Source organism: Vanellus vanellus, assembly GCF_965231255.1.
Source record: "Vanellus vanellus genome assembly, contig: HAP1_SCAFFOLD_97, whole genome shotgun sequence".
Classification (NCBI taxonomy): Eukaryota; Metazoa; Chordata; class Aves; order Charadriiformes; family Charadriidae; genus Vanellus; species Vanellus vanellus.
In genome coordinates, this window is record NW_028128418.1 from 330,737 (window position 1) to 353,500 (window position 22,764).

A 22,764-nucleotide genomic window follows, 5' to 3' on the forward strand; every position below is an offset into this window, starting at 1 on the left:
CTTTCACACGCCGGCTTCACGGCAGCTCTGCTGGCAGCCATAACTGCTCGTGCTAACGAACTCCCTGCGGCATTGGCTAATCACTTTCCACAGGAGGAGAGATGTGGATGTGTGATGAATAACTTGTGCGGATTTCAGGTAGGCTGCGAGTGGTCTAATCATTTGCACGTGGCTATTTCTTCCCAGGCTCAGACACTTGGACGCCCCTGGAGGAGCAGTTGTTTAAAGAGGCTTTTTATGTGCATAAGAAGAATTTCCACCTGATCCAGAAGAAGGTAAAGCCGTTAGACCAAGGCGGGTTGCAGGTTGTTAGTGTGGAGGGGAGTTTTAACCCAGAAAAGTCATCTTTTGAACGGCGTGTCGGAATCCTGTCCTTGGGATGCAGCTTCATGCTAAAAAGACACCGGTACGAAACATAATTTTCCTAATGTGTAATTACCAAAGAAATTGAATCTCTCCGGTACAAAATATGGGAAATATTAAAAGAATAATGACACATTCCGCTGACCATCGGCGTATAACGTACAGTTCTGCCCTCCCAAGGCTTCTTTACGGCCCTTTCAGAAGAAGGGGGCTCGTTTTCGGCCTGATCTCACCTGTGCATTGTGCTGTGGGGACTGCAGACACAGGGGGGGACAGACAAAGAGCACTGGATAGATTTGTTGTGGGTCTGTGCCTTCAGTGTTTTCCTGCAGTATTTCCCTCATCGATCGCTTCTGTTTTTTTCCTGACAGATTCAGACGAAGACCGTGGCCCAGTGTGTGGAATATTACTACACCTGGAAAAAACACGTCAGGTTTGGCGCCACCCGACCAGGACAGACAGCCAAAAGGCTCCAGCGAGGCACGGATGAGGTGGAGGCGGCTGAAGAGAAGGTAAGAGAACTGCCGGGGGTGGGTGCGAGATGCCCCATGGACGCATTGTCTCGGGCTCTGGGAAACGATCCCCTTCGCATTAAACTTGCTTCTGATGATTTTCGGGGATGTTTCATGACGTCCCAGTGCTCCGTCACAGGAACTGCCGGTGATCCGCCTCTGTGTGGGTCTTGCCAAAATGTTCCTTGCCAGGAAGCAGAAATGTGGTTCACAGAAATACATATTATTTAGGGTTTTTTTTTGATGGCAGCCACTGGGTAAGCATGTCACTTCAGTTCTCTGTAATTCTACTGTTCTGCTGAGGACAGTAGAAATAATATGGTTTTTCTTTCACCATCTGTCTTTGCACCCCATCCTCCCCGTCGAATTTCAGCATTGTTTTGGCTGTTTTAGCATTTGGAGGAGCTCAGCGGGGCAGGCTGGGGCTGATAGAACGCGTTCCACCCAGCACACAAATAAACCCCTCACTGCCTGGGCCGTTTGGGGATGTTTCCAGCCAGTTTTTCGCTTTAGCTGTCCCCCTTGCTGAGGAGCAGGAGAAATGAGCACAAGCTCTCTGGTTTACAGGCTGGTTGCAGCCCAAAGAAGAGGCGCCGGCTTGGGCCCACCAAGAAGCAGAAGAGCAGCGAAAAGACGCCCCGTGGCACAGGCAGTCCCTCCCGCCATCCCGGGGACGCTCCGCGCGGGGTTGGAGGCGCAGGCGATGCAGCTGGGTTTCCCTGCGGGCAGTGTGGAAGGTGAGCTGCTCGCTTTTTCTTCTTGAAACTCACTGCTTTGGGCTCAAACAGATGGAAACTCTCCGAGATGTCTGGGGGGGAGCAGAACTAAGGGCAGCTGGAGGATTCCCCCTGTCCCGCCGCCACCTGCTGCTTTTGTTGGACTTTTAGCTGAAACCGCTGTGTTTTCCTGTGCCTTTGAACGCCTCACGGTCTCTTCCCTGAGGTGTTGGGGCACCTGTCCCATGCCGCACATGGCCACGTGTTGTCACCACCATTTGTTTAATAGCCGCTTTTCCTCTGCGCCTGTTGGAGCAACGAACCTGTCGGGATTGTTCCTGCTCAGTTCCATCCTCCTCCCGTCTCCCCTGCACTCGGGGCTCCTCCGTCTCCCGCTGACTGCAGCCACAACGGTTTCTCTCTCTCTCTTTGAAGGCCCTTTCCTTCCATTACAGGCTCAGGGCAGTTCATCTCCTTGGGCGAGAATCCCAGCGTTTCTCCTTTGTTTGGCTGAGAGAAAGGTTCCACTGAAGTTCCTTCTTGCGGTTTGCGGCCCGAGGGCTCCCGCGCTGCAGTCACTCGTGCCAAGCGACATTGCTCGTGCCACACAGAGCCACTCGAGTTTCAGTCCGACCCGATTTTAATCCATCGTGATGTTAATTCTCCTATTTTAATCCCCAATGATCTGCCGTGTTTAACCACCTAGGTCCCACCCAGACGGGGGTACTGATAGAGACTGTGTGGCACCACACAGCAAAACGCACAAGAAACTCACAAAATTAGAAATAATGAAACGTCGTCTAACAAATTTTTTTTTCTTAAAAAAGGAGTTAAAAATCCCCGTTTGTTTTTTCCCTTCCAGGGTGTTTGGGACAGTCAACGGGAGGAACGCGCATGTGAAATACCATCGCCCACGGCAGGATCGGAAGGCCCTGGAGACGTCTTCAAAGGGCGGCGAAGCCGGCAGAAGCCCAGAGGGTGACCTCCTCCCGTTGGCAACTGCGCAACTGCCGGTGCAGCCCAGCAACCAGGTCCCTTTCCACCACTAAGAAAACCCCACCCACCATCTCTCGCCTTCGGCAGCGCCTGAGCTCTGCGGAGGGTCCACCACCACGAGGTCGCCCCCGCTCCAGAAAGACCCAGAAGATAAGAACAGCAGAGAATAAGGTATTGTATTTAATAGTGTTTCCCCCTTAGGTGATAGTGACGTGTAGATTTTCGGTCTTTCTTTAGTGACGTGTAGTCTTTCGGGTGAAAGACTGAGAGGAATTTGCGTCTCCGCCAGCAAGGGATGATGGTCACGTCCTGGTGATGCTCATCTGTGACCTGTGTGTGTCCCCCCCTCACAGCCCCACTTTGGGGCTCTGGAGATGTGTCCTCTCCCGAGTCCAGTCCCTGTCACAGCCCAAATCCTGGCTCAGGAGCCGGAGGGGTCCCCGCAGGGGATGGTGCTGACCCCCACGATAGCAAAGGAGGGAGCCACAGGACCGGTGGTTTCGTCTGGGTAGGATGGAGATGGAGAGGGGCGAGGAGGGGGGTCTCCTGCTCCGCCACCAGAGCAGCTCCCCCAGTTTGGCCCCTCATCCCCTTATAACACTGGGATCAGTGTTTTTAATTACACTTTGTGCGAGATTAATTACATTAATCCTCCCTCCTGCTGCTGGTGGCCAGTCCAGCTTGTGTGTGACGGGATGAGGGGGCCGAGGTGGGAAGTTTGCCTGCTCGTGCGATGCTTTTGGCCTCCCCTGGCACCGGGAGGACTCAAAGCCGGACCTGAACCTCTGCTTTGTGCTTTTCCTTATCCTCAATTACACCAAAGCTTCCCCAGGGAAAGATTTTTCTTTCTAACCGGAAGAGTTGCACTGAGACAGGTAAACTGAGGCAGGACAGTCAAAAGTCCCTCTCTCTCCTGCTGGGACAAAAAAAACCCTGCAGCAAAATAATAATTTGGAGAAGTTTTCTTGAGATGGAACAACACCCTCTGCTCCGAAACTCAAAAGTGAGCTCGCCATCCCCTTTCCCAGCCCCGTTTCGATGATTTGATGTTTTCCAGGCGCCTGGCAGCGGTGGCGAAGGACAAAGAGGGAAGGCGAAACGTCTGTGAGTGCTGTTACCCATCCTGGGATGGGATAATTCGCTTTCTGGAGGCATCTCTCTGTCCTGCTCCGTCCCATCCCAAGCCCACGCATCCACAGATCCCATAGACTTATTAAATCCTTAAATCCTCCAGCCATTTCCTCAATGAAATAACCTTTCTGAGTCCATTTGAGTGGCTTAATCGGGAAAAAGAGGGTTTTGAGTGGCACCGTTTCCTTTGGTGGCATCTCTGTGCGAGGTTTGCTGCGATTTCGGGGATGCTGCAACAACTGGGGAAGGGCGATGGGATGCTCGGAGCATCTTGCCACGGACCCACTTGGCTTCTTTCTCCTGTCTTTGCGCCTGAAGCTTTAATACTAAATAATAAAAAAGCAGCAGAGATCTGAGCTTGGATCCCGATGGGATTTTAACGGATTAGCCCTCGGTGTCACCCTCCTTCGCTGTGTTATTTTACATCCCGTGTCACCTTTCAGGGCGAGCCGGGGCCGTTAACCTTTGTGCTGAGCAGCGTCGGGGAGGAAGTTCATGACAGCAAATGAATCTGTAGGCTGGAAATGAGGGATTAGCTCCGCTTGGAAAATAAGGTAGGGCTGGAGATAGCTGGCGGAAGCGAGGAGAGTAAAACATGGGGCTTCTCTGGCCATTTCCGTACGGCGTAGGACTTGGTCTGGCTAACGAGGGTTTATGGAAGCCGCGAAGGGACGGAGGCCGTGCCGAAGGGAGACCTCCCTGAAACACCCTGATTTGATGCAGGAAATGTTGATGAAAATCAGGGCTGCCCCATAACGGGCATTTCCCCAAGGGTTTGTGCCTCGTGTGGTCTTTTGGCAGTTTGGGCTTTCAAATACACCCAAACACTGTGTAACACCTTTTGCCCTGCCGAGATGCAGCGTTTCCACCCCTTTTCTCTATTCTGGATAGTTTTTCCTCAAAACAGAGCAGGTTTCTCCCCATCCGCTAAGTTTTCCAAGCGGGATCAGTATTGGGGTGTATAGCTTTAAATAACTGCCGGGGTCACCCTGAACATTCCGATCCCAGCAACGGTCGCTGTTTATGTGCTGGAGATGGTGCAGACTGGGAGTCACTGGGCTGCAGTCGGAGGGTTTGGTCCTCTGATTGATCTGGAGGCTCAGTTATCCCCCAAAACCGGTGACCGACTTGAGGATGAAGCAGGAGGAGCGTCCCAAAATGACACTTCTGGAAGAGTTACAGGTGGGAGGGCTGTGCCGAGGGTCTGCGCATCCCCCAAAAAGGGGGGGAGACTTCCCAAAATCCCAGTGGCATGTCGCCAGAGCAGGGAAGGATGCAGGGGGACGATGCTTTGTGCCCTGCCGGGGGCAGGTTTAGCATCGTGGGTGGGAGCACGGAGCCAAAATGGTTTCTGAGAGAGAAGCAGACTTTCCCCATGTTGCTCGGGGGGGATTTGGGGAGCTGTGATGCCCAAATCGCTCCGTTTATTCCCACTCTGACACCCCTGTAACACACTCAAGCTCGCTATTGTATTTAAATTGCGATTTTATTTCAATTGTGATTGTATCTAAGTTGCGATTTAATTTAAACAGTGATTTAATTCAAATTGGGGTTTTATTTCGGTGGCGATTTTACTTAAATTGCGATTTAATTCAAATTGGTGTTTTACTTAAGTAATGATTTTACTAAAATTGCCATTTAAAGCGATTTGATTAAGCCCCTTTTGTCCCGTGCCTTTTCTGAGGATGGGGTTTGGGTTTTTGAGTTTTTTTTCCGGTAAATCTGGAGGGGAGTAGACGCATTGCTAAGAAGGGACGGAGGGTGGTGGAGATCGGCGTGGGAGAGAGGACGGGAAAGCCACAGGCGCGTCATAATCCGGCTGCCGGGTGACGCGGGCGAGTGCCGGGAGGTGGCGGGGAGGTCGCAGCAAGTCGGCTTTGAAATTAGTACTCGGGGGCCAGAAAAAACTCATTCCCAGATGGGAACGTTTGTTTCTTTTGCTCATTAAATTAACTGGTGAGCGGGAGGTGTGAGCTTTCCGAGTGTCGCTGCTGCGCGGCAGCAGATGATGCCATTCAGTCGAAGCAGGGATTTGGGGGATAAAAAGCAGATTTCTGGTGTTTTGCTCTTCTCTAAAGAGAAGTGTTTCCTGGAGGCCCTTTCAAAGTTGCAGTTGCGACTCGAGTGTGAGACGTGGTTGGGTTTTTATTTCTTTGAGCGTGGTGATCCCGGTGATGCCCTTCCCCAGCCCAGGGGCAAGGGGAGAAGAGAACGCCTGTAATTCTCCTTCAGCTTTTAAGGCACAGATGCTCTTTGTGCAGCGCTGGCAGTGGTATTTCAGCCAAGGAGGGCATTAGCTGTTAGTCTTTGGCTTTTCTTTTGAGGAGAAAAACGCAGTTTTGTGTGGAAAGCAGGCTTGCAGCAAGAGAAGCCCGAGCCTGGTTGGGCTGAAGTCGAAGCTTCACCCTTGCAGATTCTTGAGGGCCTTTGGAGGTTGATGGTGGCCATGTCTTGTGGCCAAGTGCCATCTAGTGAGTCCTGCAGGTATCACTTTTGGAGAATGAAACTGGCTGTGCTCAAAAGTGTGGGGTTGGGTTCCCCCACCCCACTCCACCCCCAGTTTGGAAATCCCTTTTTTAATTTTAATTTTTCGAAAGGAACCACAAGAACGAAGCAGGAGGTTTGGGTTTGGTTTGAAACACTCAACTGTCTCCCCTTTTAGTAAATCCTTCCAGACTCACGGTATATACAATACAGGTGACATTACAGGTGGTTTTATTTGGGTATGGGAATAAAAACCTCCAAGTCTGTGTTTTTAGGGCTGTGCCTGGAGGAGGAGACACACAGACGTGTGATGCTCTTGGGCTCACGTGGCCGCAGGGATGGGTGATGACTGGGAGGACGTAAGGGAGCTCTCCTCACCTGGTCCCAACTTGTATCTTCTTCTCCTCACTAAACAGAGACACGACGAGGAGGCGGTGATTGACCAGGGAAGAACGAGCACCGCTGTCACTATTCACTATGAGAAGGAGGAGCTGGAAGGTGAGTCGGGAGAGGTGCCACCAGCCCCACGCGTTTTTCCGTCGCGCTAAGTCCCTGCCGCGTCCTGTGCTCAGCGTATGCATCACCTGCAGCGAAACGTGGCGTGCTTCTAAATAAACAAGCACAGTTATTTTCACATTGTTTTAATATTATGGCTTTTAGACAGAGGGGAAAAAGCCCCCATGGCATCTGCGGTGTGAGCGTTGGCCACAGAGCTTGGTAGTTCCCAGCTTGTTTTCTCAGAGGCTGCTCTTGGCTTGGAGAGGTCAGGAGAATAATTTGATGGCTGCAGACACAGGGCTGTGATTTTCTTTTTTTTTTGTTCCAGACTTCATTATCACAGGACTGATTGGATCTCCTCTTGTTGCCTTGTGCCATACAAAGATTTTAAAAATAATTACCTTCTGTCGCTGCTTAATGAGCAGGTCTGAGTGTTGTCCAGCCAAAGCTGGAATTTTAGACAAGGGTTGATATTTTCAGGGCACTTTTAGGTGACCCGGAGCCATCGCTTGTTGTTGCTCTGTTGTTGCAAAGTTAGAGTAAAACAGGCTTGGAAAAAAGGATGTCTCTGACATTCAGGGATGCAGTGAAACTAAAATGAAGAGAAGTTGGTGTTTCCTCCTGGGATGGATGCGCTGGTTTAATCGTGGCAGCGGCATCAACCATCTCCGCAATATCGAGAGTGATGCGAACACTGCTTTTTTCGCAGGCCACCGCACCCTGTCCGTGGGCGTGCGGATGCCGCTGGTGAGGCAAAGCCACCGGCGCCACCGGCACCACCGACCCCACCGCCAGAAGCATCGGAAGAAGGAACGGGAGAAGGACTGTGCCCCAATGGAGCAGGGCTACCACTGTAAGTCCCGCCGCAGTGTTCACGAGCCTTCTCGGGGCTGCGTGGGTGCCGGGGTCCTCTGCAAGCAGGTCCGTGTGGCTGATTTGTGTGGTTTGCTGTTCTTCTGAGGGAAAGTGGCATTATTTGGGAGGCAGTTGAAGGCATAATGGATTGAGGCTGGTCTTCCGTAGAGGGATCCTGCCTTTAAAAATGGAAACGTGGGGAAGGAAAGTGGCCCGTCCTTATGCAGAGGTGCAATAGATGCTTCTCCTTCTCCGTGGCTCTGTGCAAGCCTGGCCAGACCTGGGGGAGAGGGGCTAGCCCAATATTTAGGGCTGAACTGGTGCCGATCGATGGCCACTTTGCGTGTGAGCGTGACGGGTCGAATGCAGGTGTGGTAACGGGATTTATCTTCTGCCCCCAGACACCCCATCCCAGCGGGTGCAGTTCATCCTCAGCACCGAGGAGGACGAGCAGCATGTTCCCCACCACTTGTTCACCGAGCTGGATGAGATCTTCCTGAAGGCGGGTGAAGATGCCGAGTGGAAGGAAACGGCAAGGTAAATCCCTGCCGCCGGCTGCAGTGGCGGCCGTGGGCTCTGCCTTCCTCTGTCTGGAACGCGAAGCTTTTGCAGCTGCAGGTGCCGATGCGCGGAGCCTTCTCCTCTTGCCGCCCCGTAGCTGCACCGAAGGGGTTGCAGAGCTGAGGCTGTTTTCTTGCAACGGGGCTGATCGTGCCCAATGTCCGCAGGTGGCTGAAGTTTGAGGAGGACGTGGAAGATGGTGGCGAGCGCTGGAGCAAGCCCTACGTGGCCACGCTGTCCTTGCACAGCCTCTTTGAGCTGCGGAGCTGCATCAGCAACGGGATGGTGCTGCTGGACGTTTGTGCCAACAGCATCGAAGAGATCGCAGGTACTGAGCACGCTGCGTCCCGCCGGGAACGGCTGAGCTCAATTTGCCGTGGTGCCCTTCACTCCCGTATCAAACCCTGCCCCAATGGCACATCCTTTTCCAGAAGTCGCGCGGTGTTTTTAAATCGTGGGTTGCTTTTTGGATGTAGACTGGGTGTACAACAGTCACATCAGCTTTTTCTCCCAGTATGGGAGCCTTTTGAAAGCAATTTGTGGGGTCAGAGAGGCGATTAGAGAATATTCTCTGGCCAGAAAGGAGTGTCAGGGCTTGGCAGGCTGCTCTCAGAAACATGGAGTCTGCGTAAGAGCTGAACCTCCTTAAATAAGCTACTTACTACAAGCTGTTTCCTCCCGTTGTTTGTTTTGTTTTTTTCCTATTGCCTTAACATCCAGGATTTAAGAGCTTTAAAGGCAGAGTTTATATGGCAGGTGACCAAGCAGCATATTTCTGTGGGGAAGATAATTGAAGTTAATTGAAAAAGCGGCTTTGGAGAAATTATCTTTGACTGGCAGGTCTCCATTCAGCCCTTGCAAGAGCTGGAGAAATCGGAGCCGTTATTAGCACGTTTCTCCCTGTGTTTGGCAAATTGCAGTCAGTGGGCAAAGGAAACTCTGGGAAAGCCTGTGCTAGAGATTGCTTATAATTTGTTGAAATGTGTCGAGTCTAGAGAGTCTGTCTAGAAACGCCAGATTGGGCAAAAAAATGTCATTATCTAGGATTGGGAATAATTATCTGAGCGGAGTGATGAATAAGCACTTTGATGATGGCTTTTAGCAAAAGAGAATTCTTCCTTTTGCTGCAAAGGCTGAACTGCGTTAAAACGTCTTGCTAAGCAAGGCTGAGCCCGCGTTAGGGTATCCTGCGTGGCGCAGCCTTCGCCGGGGGCTTGAGGGGTCGGGGCTTGGGGACTTTCTGCTCTGACGGCTTCGTTTCCCGTTGCCATCTCCAGATATGATCCTGGGCCAGCAAGAGCAGTCCGCGGGGTTTGATGAGCGCATGCGGGTGAAAGTTCGAGAAGTGCTTTTGAAGAAGCATCACCATCAGAACGAGAAGAAAAGAAACAACCTTCTCCCCATCGTCTGCTCATTTGCTGACATGAGCAAGAAGCAGTTAGACGTCCTTCCCCTCGACAAGCCAGGTGAGGGTTCCTGCAGGGTTTGGTACCCGGTGAGGGTTTCTGCCAGGCTTTGGCACCAGGTGAAGGTTTCTGCAGGGCTTTGGCCCCATTAGACTTCTCCCGGCAAAGGAGAAGTGTCCCGATTGCTCCTTGCCTGTCTTTCTCAGTGTCTTTCTTTCTCCTCCCAACCCAAACACTCATTCCTCATCCATCTCCCACCACTGCAGAAGCTAAAAATGGGGTGAACCGTGACAGCCATGCGATGGATCTAAGCAAGGTGAGACACTCGTAGCTTTCTTATGCTTTTAGGCCAGATTTGCTCTTGCAAACTTGGCTGCAGAGTGTTCTGCAGAGTGCTGTGGGCTTTGCTTTTGGGGTAATGGCCTGAAAATCCCTTCTCGTGCCCAGGCGGAGCTGCGCTTCATGAAGAAAATTCCCACCGGGGCTGAAGCGTGCAACGTGCTCGTAGGAGAGCTGGATTTCCTTCGCCAGCCCATCGTGGCATTTGTCCGCCTGACCCCAGCTGTCCTCCTCTCGGGCATGACGGAAGTTCCCATCCCAACGAGGTCTGAATGAGAAGCGCAAAGTTTTTATTTAAAAAAAACCCACCACAACAAAACACCAAATTGCACGTATCAGTTGGGTGTCTCGAGAACACAGCCAGTGGGAGCAAGCACGTTTCTCCCACCCACATCTCTGTGCTTTCATTCCTCCCTTCCCTGCTGGAGCTTTTAAACCCATTGGCCAATTTTAATGAAAGTTGGCCCCAAACTCAAATTTGCATTTGGTTTTGATGCGTTTCAAATTCATCACCGGAGTCAGTGAGCCTACACGTCCCCCCTGGAGCCACGCTCTGGGCTGGGAGCTCCCAGGGATTTCCTTGGGCGCCCTTTGAGTGAGGCCATGTTCTTCTCTCTCATTTTGGTTTTCTTGCCTAGGTTCCTGTTTGTTTTGCTTGGACCAGGAGGAAAAGCCCATCAGTACCACGAGATCGGCAGGTCCATGGCTACTATCATGACAGATGAGGTGTGACAAGATAAGAGATATCTCCGGGTCATTTTTTTGGGCTTTCTTCACCTCTCCCTGTCTCTGTAGTAGTGAGGAAGAGGGTTTGTTGTCTCTCTTAGCAGCCTGCAGGAGGCTAAAATCCCACCTGGGCTGCAGCCCGCGCCTCATCCTTCTCCCCAGGGTCCCCAGCACGCTGTCCCCAGTGGTGGCATTGCCAGGGCCAGTGAAACTTCTCTTGAAGCAGAAGGCTGTGGTGTGCCATGGGGGACGGGAGCCTGGTGGAGATGGTTACAAATACTTTGATGCACAGATTTTTGCTTTGGGGGGAATATTTCCTGCCACTTCCAACAGGCGATTTGGGGGAAATGACCTTGCATTTAGCCAAGAGCTTATTGCACTGGTTAGGACATCCGAGATGGGTCATGCTCTCACCAGGTTGTCTCCTACGGCAGGTTTTCCACGACGTTGCCTATAAAGCCAAGAACCGGGCTGACCTGGTGGCTGGCATCGATGAGTTTCTGGATCAGGTCATGGTTTTGCCGCCAGGAGAGTGGGATCCCTCCATCCGAATTGAGCCCCCGAAAAACGTCCCTTCGCAGGTGGGTGCTGCAGCAGAAGGAGGCACGAGGGGGATGGGCAGGAGGGCAGCACGGCTGGGGGTGCTGCTCAGGGGCCCAAATTCATAGGTCACGTACCCAGCCCAAAAAGCAAAACAAGCCAGTGGCTGCAAAGACATATCTTTATCTTATTTCCATTTTAACAGGAAAAAAGGAAGGTGCCAGAAGCTCTCGATGACAGCGCTTCTCACAGCAAGCCGGAGAAGCACAGCGGTCCTGAACTGGAGCGGACAGGAAGGTGTGAACTGAAATAGTTTGGTGGGGTGTTTTTCTGTTTGCCCCTAAAATCTGAGCGCACACCTCCCTTCTAGCAGAGTTTTGGGGTTAACTGGGTCAGTGAAGGGGCTCCAGGTTCCCAGCTTGGTCCCCTGGGCTGGGCGGGTGGGAGATTTGGGCAGCTGGGCTGAGCCGCAGCATGGTTGCACACAGGTTTTCTTGCTTTGGGGTGGAAGCAGATGTGTAAGTACCTCCAGGTAGAGCTCTGCTGCTTCTCAAAGTGAGGGACTGTTGCAATAAGAGGGGACGGGCTCTCAGGTTTGGTCTCCTTTTCTTTTTGTTGGAGGGTTTTTTCATATGCCTCAGTTTCTACTGGGGCTAAAATGGGAGAAGGAGACTTCTTTTTAGCAATGGAAGTTACTCTGTGCTTGCGATTGTCCTTCCTCAGCCAAGAAAACTTAACGCTGTCTTCCACGAAAATGGTTTGGTTTTTTTTTTTCCTTCCTCCAGGCTCTTTGGAGGTTTGATCCGGGATGTGAAGCGAAAAGCCCCCTGGTTCTGGAGTGACTTTCGGGATGGTCTGAGCCTGCAGTGTCTGGCGTCCTTCCTCTTCCTCTACTGTGCCTGCATGTCCCCCATCATCACCTTCGGGGGACTGCTGGGGGAGGCGACCAACGGCCACATAGTGAGCACCTCTCTCTGTTGGGTGGCACGGGGGAGGACAAAACTCATGCAAAAGTCCTTGCTGCAGTGAATTTGCACTTGTTTTTTTCCCCCTAATGATTTAATTACTCGCTGCTGCCTCTCTTCCCCGGACAGAGTGCCATGGAGTCGCTGCTGGGCGCATCCATGACCGGCGTGGTGTATTCCCTCTTTGCTGGCCAACCTCTCACCATCCTCGGCAGCACCGGCCCCGTCCTCGTGTTCGAGAAGATCCTCTACAAATTCTGCAAGTAAGGCTGGCTGCTGCGGCCAGGTGCTGCGAGCGCCTTTGGAAGAAGGCAGGGATGGAGAAAAGATGTTTTTCTTAGTGGTAGTTGGTAGATTGAAGTTGTCTTCTGTGTCACAGACATCACGCGCTGCTGCTTTAGTATGTGACGGTGCAGGAGCCCTCGGTCTCTGAAGGATGGATGGGTGGTTCAGGGTTTTTAGGGTTAAAGTGAAAGAGCAGGAGGAGGAGAAACCACAAGGATGTGGATGCCCGAGCTGGGCTGCACAGGGAAGATGAGACAAATGACTCTGGTTTGGGAATGAGGGAAGATTTGCTTTCCTCTCAGTACAAACTCGGGCACATTTTTGCATGATTTTTGCTGGAAGTGGAAATATATTTTACCCACATATCCAAAGAGTTTTCTGGTCCAATGTTTTGATGATTTTTGAGAAAGCAGGAGCTTTTCAGGCGAAATGGATATTTTCCATGACAGTCTTTTTGTTGTGGCAACTGTGATGGGAGATTAACCCCCTTATTGCAATTAAATTTATTATGAAGCCCCAACTTGCTGGCAGCAGGTAACTGGGTGCAAACCCAGCCGGTTTCGCTGTTAGGGCATCGGGGTGATGTGGGAGAACACCACCTTCCACAACAGGGACCTGACCTCAATTAGCCTCCGAGGCATTAACACAAGGTCATTGTTAAATAAGGATTAATTAGCCTCTTCTCCTGCGGGCCCACACCCTGTGCTGCAGTCCCAAGGCTGTCTGTCGAAACTGCATTTACCATCCGCAGCCTTGACACGCTCCTGAATTGCTGCCGACTTTCCCCGAAGGAAGGCACGGCTCGGAGCCTCTTGCTGCCCTCTCCACCCTGCGTTTTCTTTTGCTTTCCCAGGGACTACGCGCTCTCCTATCTCTCTCTCCGGGCATGCATCGGTCTGTGGACCGCCTTCTTCTGCGTAGTGCTGGTGGCCACTGATGCTAGCTCTTTGGTGTGCTACATCACCCGCTTCACCGAAGAAGCCTTCGCCTCCCTCATCTGCATCATCTTCATCTACGAGGCTCTGGAGAAGCTGAGTCACCTGCGAGAGACCTACCCTGTGCACACGCACAGCAAGCTGGACTTCCTCACCATCTCCTAGTGGGTTTCTTCCTCCTAAAACGCCGCTGCCCCTTGGCAGGAGCTCAGGGCTGCACCTCCATCGCCTTCCCCTCACCCCTGTCTTGGCTTCTCTCCTCCCAGCTGTAAGTGTGAGGCACCGACCCATCCCAGCAACGAAACCCTGCAGTTCTGGGAGAGCAACAAGATCAATGTGTCTGGCATCACCTGGGAGAACCTCACGGTGACTGTAAGTGCCCCGAGTCACTGCTTCCTCGTGCTGCGGCCGCGGGGTCCAGGGGCACTGGCCTGGTGCAAAGCTCAGAGCCCTTCAGGTGATGATGGGCTTCCAACTGTGCCAGTGCTGCTCTGAAAAGTCATTACTTCAGTGTGTTTAACCCCCTTGGGCCTGGGAAGGAGAGTCCACCTCATCCCCGACATGGTGGGCAATAACTGTTATCCTCAGAACAGCGGTTCTGTCTGGGAGCAAGGTTCAGTGGGTGCTTTGGTTATTGGAGAAGTTGGAGGACTTCAGTTCATGCTTGAAGGCTGTAATTAGCTTCCTTAATTGGTTCCTAGTAACTCCAGGCCTTGCTTTCTTACTCAGCGCTGTCTGAAGGTACGTGCATAAACTTGCATGTCTGAGCAGCCCCTTGGGCCGTTGTTGCTGGAAGCAGAGCTCAGGCACAGGGTGGGACGCTCTTATGGACATCTTCACCCCCCTTGGCCGTGTCCTGTGAGCCCGCCCCTGGGAAAGGACAATTTGTCTCTTCTCCTTTCCTGTCACTGTTGTCTTAGCCCTCCTTCCCCATTCCCTCTTTCACTCTCCCCAAGAGTTTCCAGTGTTTCCTTCCCCTCTGGTGTCTTCTTCAGCCACGGTTACCTGCCGTTCAAGCGGAGGATGTGCCATGGGTCTGTGGTACAGTGTCCCATCACATCTCCTCTCTCCGCTGTCTGTGTAGTTCCGTGTGTCACTTATTCAGCTGCTGTTGATCGTTAAATATAAATCTCTGCTAGCTGCATTAGTCCCGAGGTCACGGATCTTGGAGCAAGATCCTTCAAACCCCCTAGTTATCCGAGGTTTCCTTGCCGCATGTGCACTACCTTTGTGTCCTGATGCTGTTTCCCCAGGAATGTCGGTATTTGCATGGAGAGTTTCGTGGACCTGCCTGTGGACACGATGGCCCCTACACGCCCGATGTCCTCTTCTGGTGCTGCATCCTCTTCTTCTCCACCTTTGTCCTGTCGGGCTTATTGAAGAAGTTTAAAACCAGCCGCTACTTCCCGACCAGAGTAGGTAGAAGACGGTGGCCAGCAGCAGTCTCCACACTCATTTCCCAAAATGGCTTTCCCGGAGCACTAAGCAGTGTTTGCCACCGCTTGGTCAAACTGGGAAATGTTGACCTTGAAGGCCAAACTTGGATGTCCCTCACTCGTTTCCAGGAGTGCAAAACGATCGTAGTGTTTCCCACCTGCCTCGCGACCTGCCCCGGAGCGGTTTTTTGCCCAGGCAGTGGGAAATCAGGTCTTCCAAAGTTGGTTGTTTGTTGTTTTTTTGTTTGTGTTTTTTTTTCACCTTCTGTGCCTTATATGCTCAAATGGAAAGTTGATTCAAATGAGGAACTGCCATAGAAAAAGTCACAAAGGACACTGTTTCTTCCTTTTGAGGAGCAAATGATGCCTCAGTGCTTTATTCCCATTGTAGCTGTGAGTGCAGCTGTAGTTGCAGACATCTGTTTCCTTATTTTTTAATATTTATTGGCTTTTTTTTAAGGTTTGAATTTAAACCACCCTTTTCCACCTAATTAAACTTTTTTTGTTGCCTGACACCAGATCTCGCAGGTACAAACACAGCAACAGTATCTAACCGAGGGATTTGGCTGCATCTTCTCAGAGTGGTGGGAATTTGTTAACCAGCCTTAATGCTGTTGACGTCTTTAACTTTTCCATCTCACGGTATGGCCCCGTTTGTGCTGTCCCTTTCAGCTCTGCTTTCTTGCCCCAGGTACGGTCTGCAGTAAGTGACTTTGGTGTCTTCCTCACCATCGTCGTCATGGTCCTCATTGACTTCCTGGTTGGGATCCCGTCGCCGAAGCTCCACGTCCCCCACATGTTCAAGGTAATGGGGTGTTTTGGTGTGGAGCCACTTTCAGCCCTTGGGGATGCCACAAGGTGATGCTGGGACAGGACAGGGCTGAGTCTGGGGATGCTGGTGGTGTTACTATCTCCTCTTCCACCTCCGAATGCATCGTTTCCTTCTGGAAAGAAGACGCCAGCCCCAAAACTTGATACCTACAGAAGTATCTATAGGTGCTTGCGACGAGGACGCTGGCACTGCTGAACCCCGTAGGAGAGGGTGACACGAAGGCAGGGCCAGGAGATGAGGCGGCACAGCGATGGAGAGGAAAATCAAAGCCAGTGAAGTGGCTGGGCTGGGAGTTGATCCTGATGTGTGTTTTGGCTTTGTTGCAGCCTACCAGAGACGACCGCGGGTGGTTGGTCAACCCCATAGGGCCCAACCCTTGGTGGACGGTGTTGGCCGCGCCCATCCCAGCTCTGCTCTGCACCATCTTGATATTCATGGACCAGCAGATCACGTCTGTCATTGTCAACAGGAAGGAGCACAAGCTGAAGGTAAGGGGCTGCAAGAGCTGACCCCATCCCCACCCCACTCTGGGCTGCAGGTGTGGGGAGAAGCTCCTATGCCAAGTGCTTTGTGAAGGCGTTGGTTTGGGACAATGTCAGGCTGTGTGGCAGGATGCTCTGCTGGATTAGTGATGTCACAGGGAGCAAACGAGGGCAGTTCAGATGAGCAATCTTTTGGAGGAGCAAATTAATTTTCGAGCACTATAGAAGCGTATTTTTGTTTCAAAACGCCAGCAGGAGCTGGGGGAACGAACTGTTTTGACGCACTGCCAGGGATAACTCGGGGTCACATCTTGCTTGCAAGCAGTAGAAATTTCTTTATGAATGAAAATAGTCTTTTTGTTTGTTTGAGAAGTAGCTATTGCACAAACCTCCCAAATCCACTTGGTCTGAACCCCTGCCAGATTTTCACGAAAGGTGCTTGCGCAAAGACCATATCCATCCTTATTTTTGCCAATTCTTCTCTTAAATTTTCAAGAGGGTGACTTGCGCCCAAGTAGGGTTTGAGTCTGAGTCGCGACGTTGTCCTCGCTCTTGTGCTGTGGGATGCTCTGTTCCTTGTTTTGCTGCCCACAGAAAGGATGCGGGTACCACCTGGACCTTTTCATGGTGGCCGTGATGCTCGGGGTGTGCTCCGTGATGGGGCTGCCCTGGTTTGTGGCTGCGACTGTCCTGTCCATCACCCACGTCAATAGCCTCAAAGTGGAGTCTGGCTGCTCAGCTCCAGGAGAACAACCCAAGTTTCTGGGGATACGAGAGCAGAGAGTCACCGGCTTGATGATCTTTGTGCTCATGGGCTGCTCTGTCTTCTTCACTTCGGTGTTAAAGGTAAGAGGAAAATGCAAAACGCCCAACAAGCGTGAGCTTTTTGGAGGTTTGACAAAAACCATCCCCTCCCTCCAGGCCTGAGTAGGTGTGGAGCAGAGGAGGAGGCGATCCCAAACCTTGAGGCTTGGCCCACGGTGGGAACCAGCCTCAGTTACGCTTTCCAGCCCTTCACACCCCAGTTTGGTGTCCTCGAGGCAAGCGAGCAGGACAACTGCTTTAATTCCCAGGTGTCTCTCAGGCCCACCTGTGTTTATGGGTTACAACGAAGCGGATTCAGACCAGTACACTGCTGTCTTTCAAGCAGGCAGCACCTTATGGGATGCAATTTGCTCCCCCAAATGCCTCCCAACAGCCGTTCCCAGTAGCTAAACACACCAAAATCATCCCCGTGGGCTTCCTTGTGTGTTCCTCCCACAAAGTCACTGCAGCTCTAGGCTAAAAGGAGGCACTTCGCTTTTGCATGTTGCCACAAAAATGTGTAGAAATGTTCTTCAGCCGTCACAGAACGTGGCGTACAGTTTCATGGGTGAAATGACCTATTTTCCTCCAACCTTTCAGGAAAACAGGATTATTCTAATGAAACGTAACTAAATGCTCTGCCTAAAGCAGAGCATTCACTCACTCACTCACTCACACACACACACAAAACCTCTACGTGTTGAGAGCTGAAACATCTCTAACCCTGTGGAAACTGGAAAGCTTTAGGCAATTTTAGGCAGTGCCTCTAGAAGAGAGCAGTAATACTGGAAATGCATTTAAAAAAATAAATTATTGCATTCTTTTTTTTAATTTCCCAGTTTATACCCATGCCTGTGCTTTACGGTGTCTTTCTCTACATGGGCGTGTCGTCACTCAGAGGGATTCAGGTACGGACTCTTACAGCGTGCAGCTCCCTGCTGTGTCATCTCCAGAGACGCAGGAAAAAAGCAGTGGTGTGGGAGAAAACCTCCCCAAAAGCAGGCAGTGAAAGTATTTTGTATAAGGAAAAGATTGGTGGGGGCACAGGAGGTACGTAGGGCGGGAGGACCAGGCAAGTTCAGCGCGCTCTGCGTCACAGTTTGGGACAGGGCAGTGTTTGGTGTGGTGAAAATGGGGGAATTCAGTGCAAAGCGAAGGCGATTTCTACTGCCGGTGGGAATCCTCACTGGGGGATTGAGTGGGCTGAGAAATGCCAAATAACAAACAGAAGAATAGAATATATTAAAAATATATTTTTATAGAAGAACAGGGAGGGGGGGTGAGATGGTCTGAGGAGGACCTGGGGGTGCGGACTGATGAGAAGCTCACCGTGAGCCGGCAATGCACGATCACAGCCCAGAAGGCCGACCGCATCCTGGGCTGCATCAGCAGTGTGGCCGGCAGGGCGAGGGGGGATTGTGCCCTCTGCTGTGCTCTGCTCTGGGGAGACCCCCTGCAGTGCTGCCTCCAGCTCGGGGGCTGCAGCACAGGAGAGACATGGACCTGGTGGAGCGGGGCCAGAGGAGGCCCCGGAGCTGCTGCGAGGGCTGGAGCCCCTCTGCTGGGAGGACAGGCTGGGAGAGTTGGGGGCGTTCAGCCTGGAGAAGAGAAGTCTCTGGGGAGTCCAGTGCCTAAAGGGGCTCCAGGAGAGTTGGGGATCGACTCTGGATGAGGGAGGGGAGCAAGGGGACGAGGGGGGATGGTTTGACACTGACAGAGGGCAGATTGAGATGAGATATCAGGGAGAAATTTTTCCCTGTGAGGGTGGTGAGGCACCAGTGCAGGTTGCCCTGAGAATCTGTGGCTGCCCCATCCCTGGAGGTGTTCAAGGCCAGGTTGGACGGGGCTTGGAGCAACCTGGGCTGGTGGGAGGTGTCCCTGCCCAGGGCAGGGGGTGGGACTGGCTGGTCTTCGAGGTCCCTTCCAACCTAAACCCTTCTGTGATTCTATAATAGAAGAATGTGGAATAATTGCAATTTGGTGGGCAGCTCTCATGGACACACTGGTTTATAGATGGAGCAAAGGGAAAACGGGTGCTGCTCCCGGGAGGAACAAAGTGGGATCCAGGATTTCTCACTGCACGCGAGATCCTGAAAACTCCTTCCACGTCCCAACAGGGCCGGAAACTTTCCGCAGCCCCAAGGGGTAACTTTTCCGCTTTTATTTTGCAGTTCTTCGATCGCTTGAAGCTCTTTTGGATGCCGGCAAAACACCAGCCGGATTTCATCTACCTGCGGCACGTTCCCTTGCGGAAGGTGCATTTCTTCACCTTGATCCAGCTCATCTGCCTCGTCCTGCTCTGGGCCATCAAGGTGTCCCGTGCTGCCATCATCTTTCCCATGTTGGTAAGAGCCGGTGCCGCTCGGCAGTGGGACGTTTGCAGCGTCGGAGTGAAATGTAGCATCATCTCACACCTCAACCCCCTCTTCCTTCTTATTTTGTGAAGGTTTTGGCTCTCGTGTTTGTCCGGAAAGTGATGGACTTCTGCTTCTCAAAGCGGGAGCTCAGCTTTTTGGATGACCTTATGCCAGAAAGCAGGAAGAAGTTGGCCGATGCCAAAAATGAAGCCAAAGAAGAAGAGGTGATGCTTGCTGAGTGCTCGGGGCTGGATGTCTCCCTCGGGCTCTGAGATTGCCTCTTTCCGTCACAGCTTCTCTTGAAATGTTGGGGGAAGATCCGAACTCAATAGAAATAGATCCTGACAGCCTGGATCCCGCATCATAACCTTGTTTTTAAATTAGCAGTGAGCTTAACACTTGAATAGCGGTACAATTTTTAAAGGTGCCATTTATAATAAACATTATAATTATGATGGAAAGATTTGCTCATAAGGGTGGTTTTAACCCCCCCCAAAATGTTTGGAGTGAAAGGTCCTTCCCCGGCTGCGCTAACAGAAGGTCAGAAGGAGAGGGCAGCACGTGGGCTTTGCTGGGTGTTTAGTTTATCTCCACTTCGATCATAGACAGAGAACTTTGATTTGTCCCTTTTTATGTCAGGACTCCCAGGAGATGATGGAAGCTGCTGCTGCAAACTCCGTTCGGCTGCAGGTGGGCAAGACCAGCAGCGCGGATATCCCAAAGCCAAGCAGCGACAGGTAAAGCCCCACCAAGCAGCAGGACCCCCGGCAAGATTAGCCTGAAGTGGGTTGGCAGAATTTTCTCCATGTTTCTTTGCTGAGCATCCCAGCGCCATGCACTCAGCTTGGTGGGAAGAGCAAATTTATGGGCAGGGCGGGCGGCAGAGCGCTGGCACAGGCTGCCCAGAGAGGTGGGGGAGTCTCCCACTCGGGAGCCATTCCAAACCCGCCTGGAGGTGTCCTGTGCCACTGCTGTAGGTGCCCCTGCTCTGACAGGCGTGGGACTGGGGGAGCTCCAGAGGGCCCTTCCAGCCCTGACCAGTCTGGGATTCTGTGCAGAGCCTTTGCACAGAGCTGTAGCTCTGCGGCTCTCCGGCTCGCCTTCCAAACCTCCTCCTCCCGCCCAACCCGCTGTGCTTATGCGCAGCTTTGGTTCTCCTCCCCCCTGTTCCTCTTGCTGGTGCTGATGCGCTGGGTGGCGTCAGTTCCCGCAGTCACGGATTGCCGTCTCAAATATTTATTGCAGGACTGATCCTTCGGAGATTAATATCTCGGATGAGATATCAAAAACACCCGTGTGGAAGGCTCTCACTATGAGCACGGAAACAGTCTGAATCTGGGGAGGAAAGAGGTAAAGGATCGTGTGGGAACGTGGCCGTGTTCCTTTGTGAGCGGTGGCACGTGCCTACGGCTTTTTTTTTTTTTGCCGGCAATGCCGAGCAAGCGGCGAGGGCTGCGGCACACGAACCAGCTCCTCTCTGCCGGCGCGGTCCCATGAGCGGGGCAACAGCCCCACTGATGACGCTCTCCCTCTTTTTCTCTCTCCTCCTCCCCCCCAACTCCAGTTTTCATGTTTAGGAATCTTGACTTTGAAGGAGAGGCGTGAGAACGTGACTCGGGGATGTGCCCACGCAGACATGGGCAGAAACCGCTTTTATTTTGTTTTCCAGTTGGCGGATTCCCCTTTAAGCCACGGCGATGGTTTCAGCTGTCCTTGGTGTGCTTCAGGCATTCCCTCTCTCCAGAGCAGCAAACTGAGGTGCACATGACAGTCAGTGGGAGTTCAGTGGTGTTCCGCCTCCGTGTGTTCGTGTGTGGGTTGTTGCCGTTTTGTAGCAGTAGAGGGACTGCTGCCGCTTCATCGTTCAGTGCTATTTTTTTAATATCTCACTCCTCTTCTGTTTCTCTTTTTTTTTTTTGTTCCCCCAAAATAAACTCTGAATGTTTCTGTTGTATGTGACGCATTCTCCACTTTCTTCTTCATCGCGACCAGGTTCTCGGGTCTGGTTTGGGGTCCTGCCTTCAGTTCGCCCTTCTGTCTCTCCCTGGCAGGAGAGGGATGCCCTCCGTGGCGGGGCAGCGCGGAGCGCCCGAGCGGTTGGGCCGAGGCGAAGGAAAAGCATTTGCTCCCTGCGCTCCAGTTTTACACTGGAGTTTTTTTGGAATTTTTGTTTGTTTGGTTGGTTGGTTTATGATAATTATTTTTCTTGCTTCGGCTCTGCCGTCAGCCTGGAAGCTGCAAAAGGCAGAAATGGCGCCTTCTCCTCCCCCGGCTGTTAAATTAATATAAGTCAGCGCTTCAGATCAAACCCCTCCAATCCGCCGGGTGGTGGCGGGAGCGGCCAGGCGAGACCTGGGGCTCTGTGTCCCTGGGCTGCCCCTCCGCTGTCCCTCCGCTTTCCTTCCTTTTCCCTCCCTGGCTCTCTCTCTGTGGTGTTTTTTCCTCCTCCCCTCTCCTCACAAAGCCGCGTCTCTCTCGCAGGGTGGGATGAGCCCGGAGGCAAGTGGGAAGGTGCCTTTTCCTCCTCCTTTTTCCTGCCCCTTTGCAGGAAGAAGCAGTTGAGCAGAGATGGTTCTCGTGCTCTCTTCCCATCTCGGGGGGGTCGTTGGGCTGCGGCGTGGGGCTGCAGAGCCCGGGAGGAGAGGACAACCCCGAAGAAAAGGTCCCCTTGCCGCCCTCCACCAGCAGTGGTGGGATGGGTGCAGGGACCCTCCTGCCATCGGCTTATCCCGTCCCCTGTGGGAGCCTTTTTCTGCAGCAAACTGACCCAAAGCGACAACGGCACGTTGGTGCTTCTTGCTAAATGGGGAGGGGGGAGAAAAACAAATCATCTATCAGTTTGCTCTGTAAGGATGGAAGCGGCGCATCCCCAAACAGGGCCAAAATCAGGCGGCTTTTACGGGATGGGGTTTTGCAAAGTGGCTGGTGCCAGTGCCCCACGGTGACGGTCGGAGGGGGAAGAAACTGGTTGAGCCCTTAAAAAGAGGAAAAGAAAAAGGCTCGGAGGAAGGGAAAGGTGCAGCGCCGGGCTTTCCTTGCTGCTGTTCCTCCGGGATGCCCGTGCGCGTCCCCTCCACGCTGCCCTCCGGGCAGGACCGTGCTCGCTGCTCCGGCTCTGCCTCCCCGGAGGGGAAAGGTCCCAGAGCAGGAGAGTCCCCGTCTCTCCCCCCTTCCCAAAAGAAACTTTAATCGTTACGCTGGTGACCCACAGTGGCTGTGGGACTGGGGGCTGTGGTACCAGCCCTATTGCTGCCCTGCCCTTAAAATGGAATTACACACTTCTAATATAGGACAATTTGGGTGTTTTTTTCCATTTTGTTTTCCTCCCTGTAAAAGGAGGGAGTGGGGCTGAGCTTCACTCCCTCCTGGCCAGGACCGGGGCCAGAGCCTGGGATGGTTTTCGGCACATGCCGGGCATCACTCCAGCAGAGACAGAAAGGAAGAAAATCACCCTGGAGGGAAAACGCGGCCGGTTTTCGGGCAGAGCGGGCTGAGTCCGGCTCCGCATCTCCCCCCTCCCCAGGGGCCACAAAACCTTGGC

General features: G+C 52.5%; 1 protein-coding gene across 1 annotated transcript in view; it reads left to right on the plus strand.

Moving 5' to 3' along the window:
* LOC309684474 (electroneutral sodium bicarbonate exchanger 1-like) overlaps window positions 1-22,764 on the plus strand; it is a gene marked incomplete at both ends in the record, with an annotated part of 134,036 nt that overhangs the window by 50,915 nt on the left and 60,357 nt on the right. The window contains 18 exons of the mRNA XM_082500378.1: window positions 6,619-6,700; window positions 7,410-7,553; window positions 7,957-8,092; window positions 8,284-8,437; window positions 9,976-10,127; window positions 10,500-10,587; window positions 11,022-11,162; window positions 11,920-12,087; window positions 12,222-12,355; window positions 13,231-13,476; window positions 13,579-13,684; window positions 14,566-14,727; window positions 15,440-15,553; window positions 15,907-16,068; window positions 16,657-16,908; window positions 17,706-17,774; window positions 19,038-19,211; window positions 19,313-19,447. Coding sequence (XP_082356504.1) covers window positions 6,619-6,700; window positions 7,410-7,553; window positions 7,957-8,092; window positions 8,284-8,437; window positions 9,976-10,127; window positions 10,500-10,587; window positions 11,022-11,162; window positions 11,920-12,087; window positions 12,222-12,355; window positions 13,231-13,476; window positions 13,579-13,684; window positions 14,566-14,727; window positions 15,440-15,553; window positions 15,907-16,068; window positions 16,657-16,908; window positions 17,706-17,774; window positions 19,038-19,211; window positions 19,313-19,447 — 2,619 coding nt within the window. The remainder of the gene's footprint in view (window positions 1-6,618; window positions 6,701-7,409; window positions 7,554-7,956; window positions 8,093-8,283; window positions 8,438-9,975; window positions 10,128-10,499; window positions 10,588-11,021; window positions 11,163-11,919; window positions 12,088-12,221; window positions 12,356-13,230; window positions 13,477-13,578; window positions 13,685-14,565; window positions 14,728-15,439; window positions 15,554-15,906; window positions 16,069-16,656; window positions 16,909-17,705; window positions 17,775-19,037; window positions 19,212-19,312; window positions 19,448-22,764) is intronic.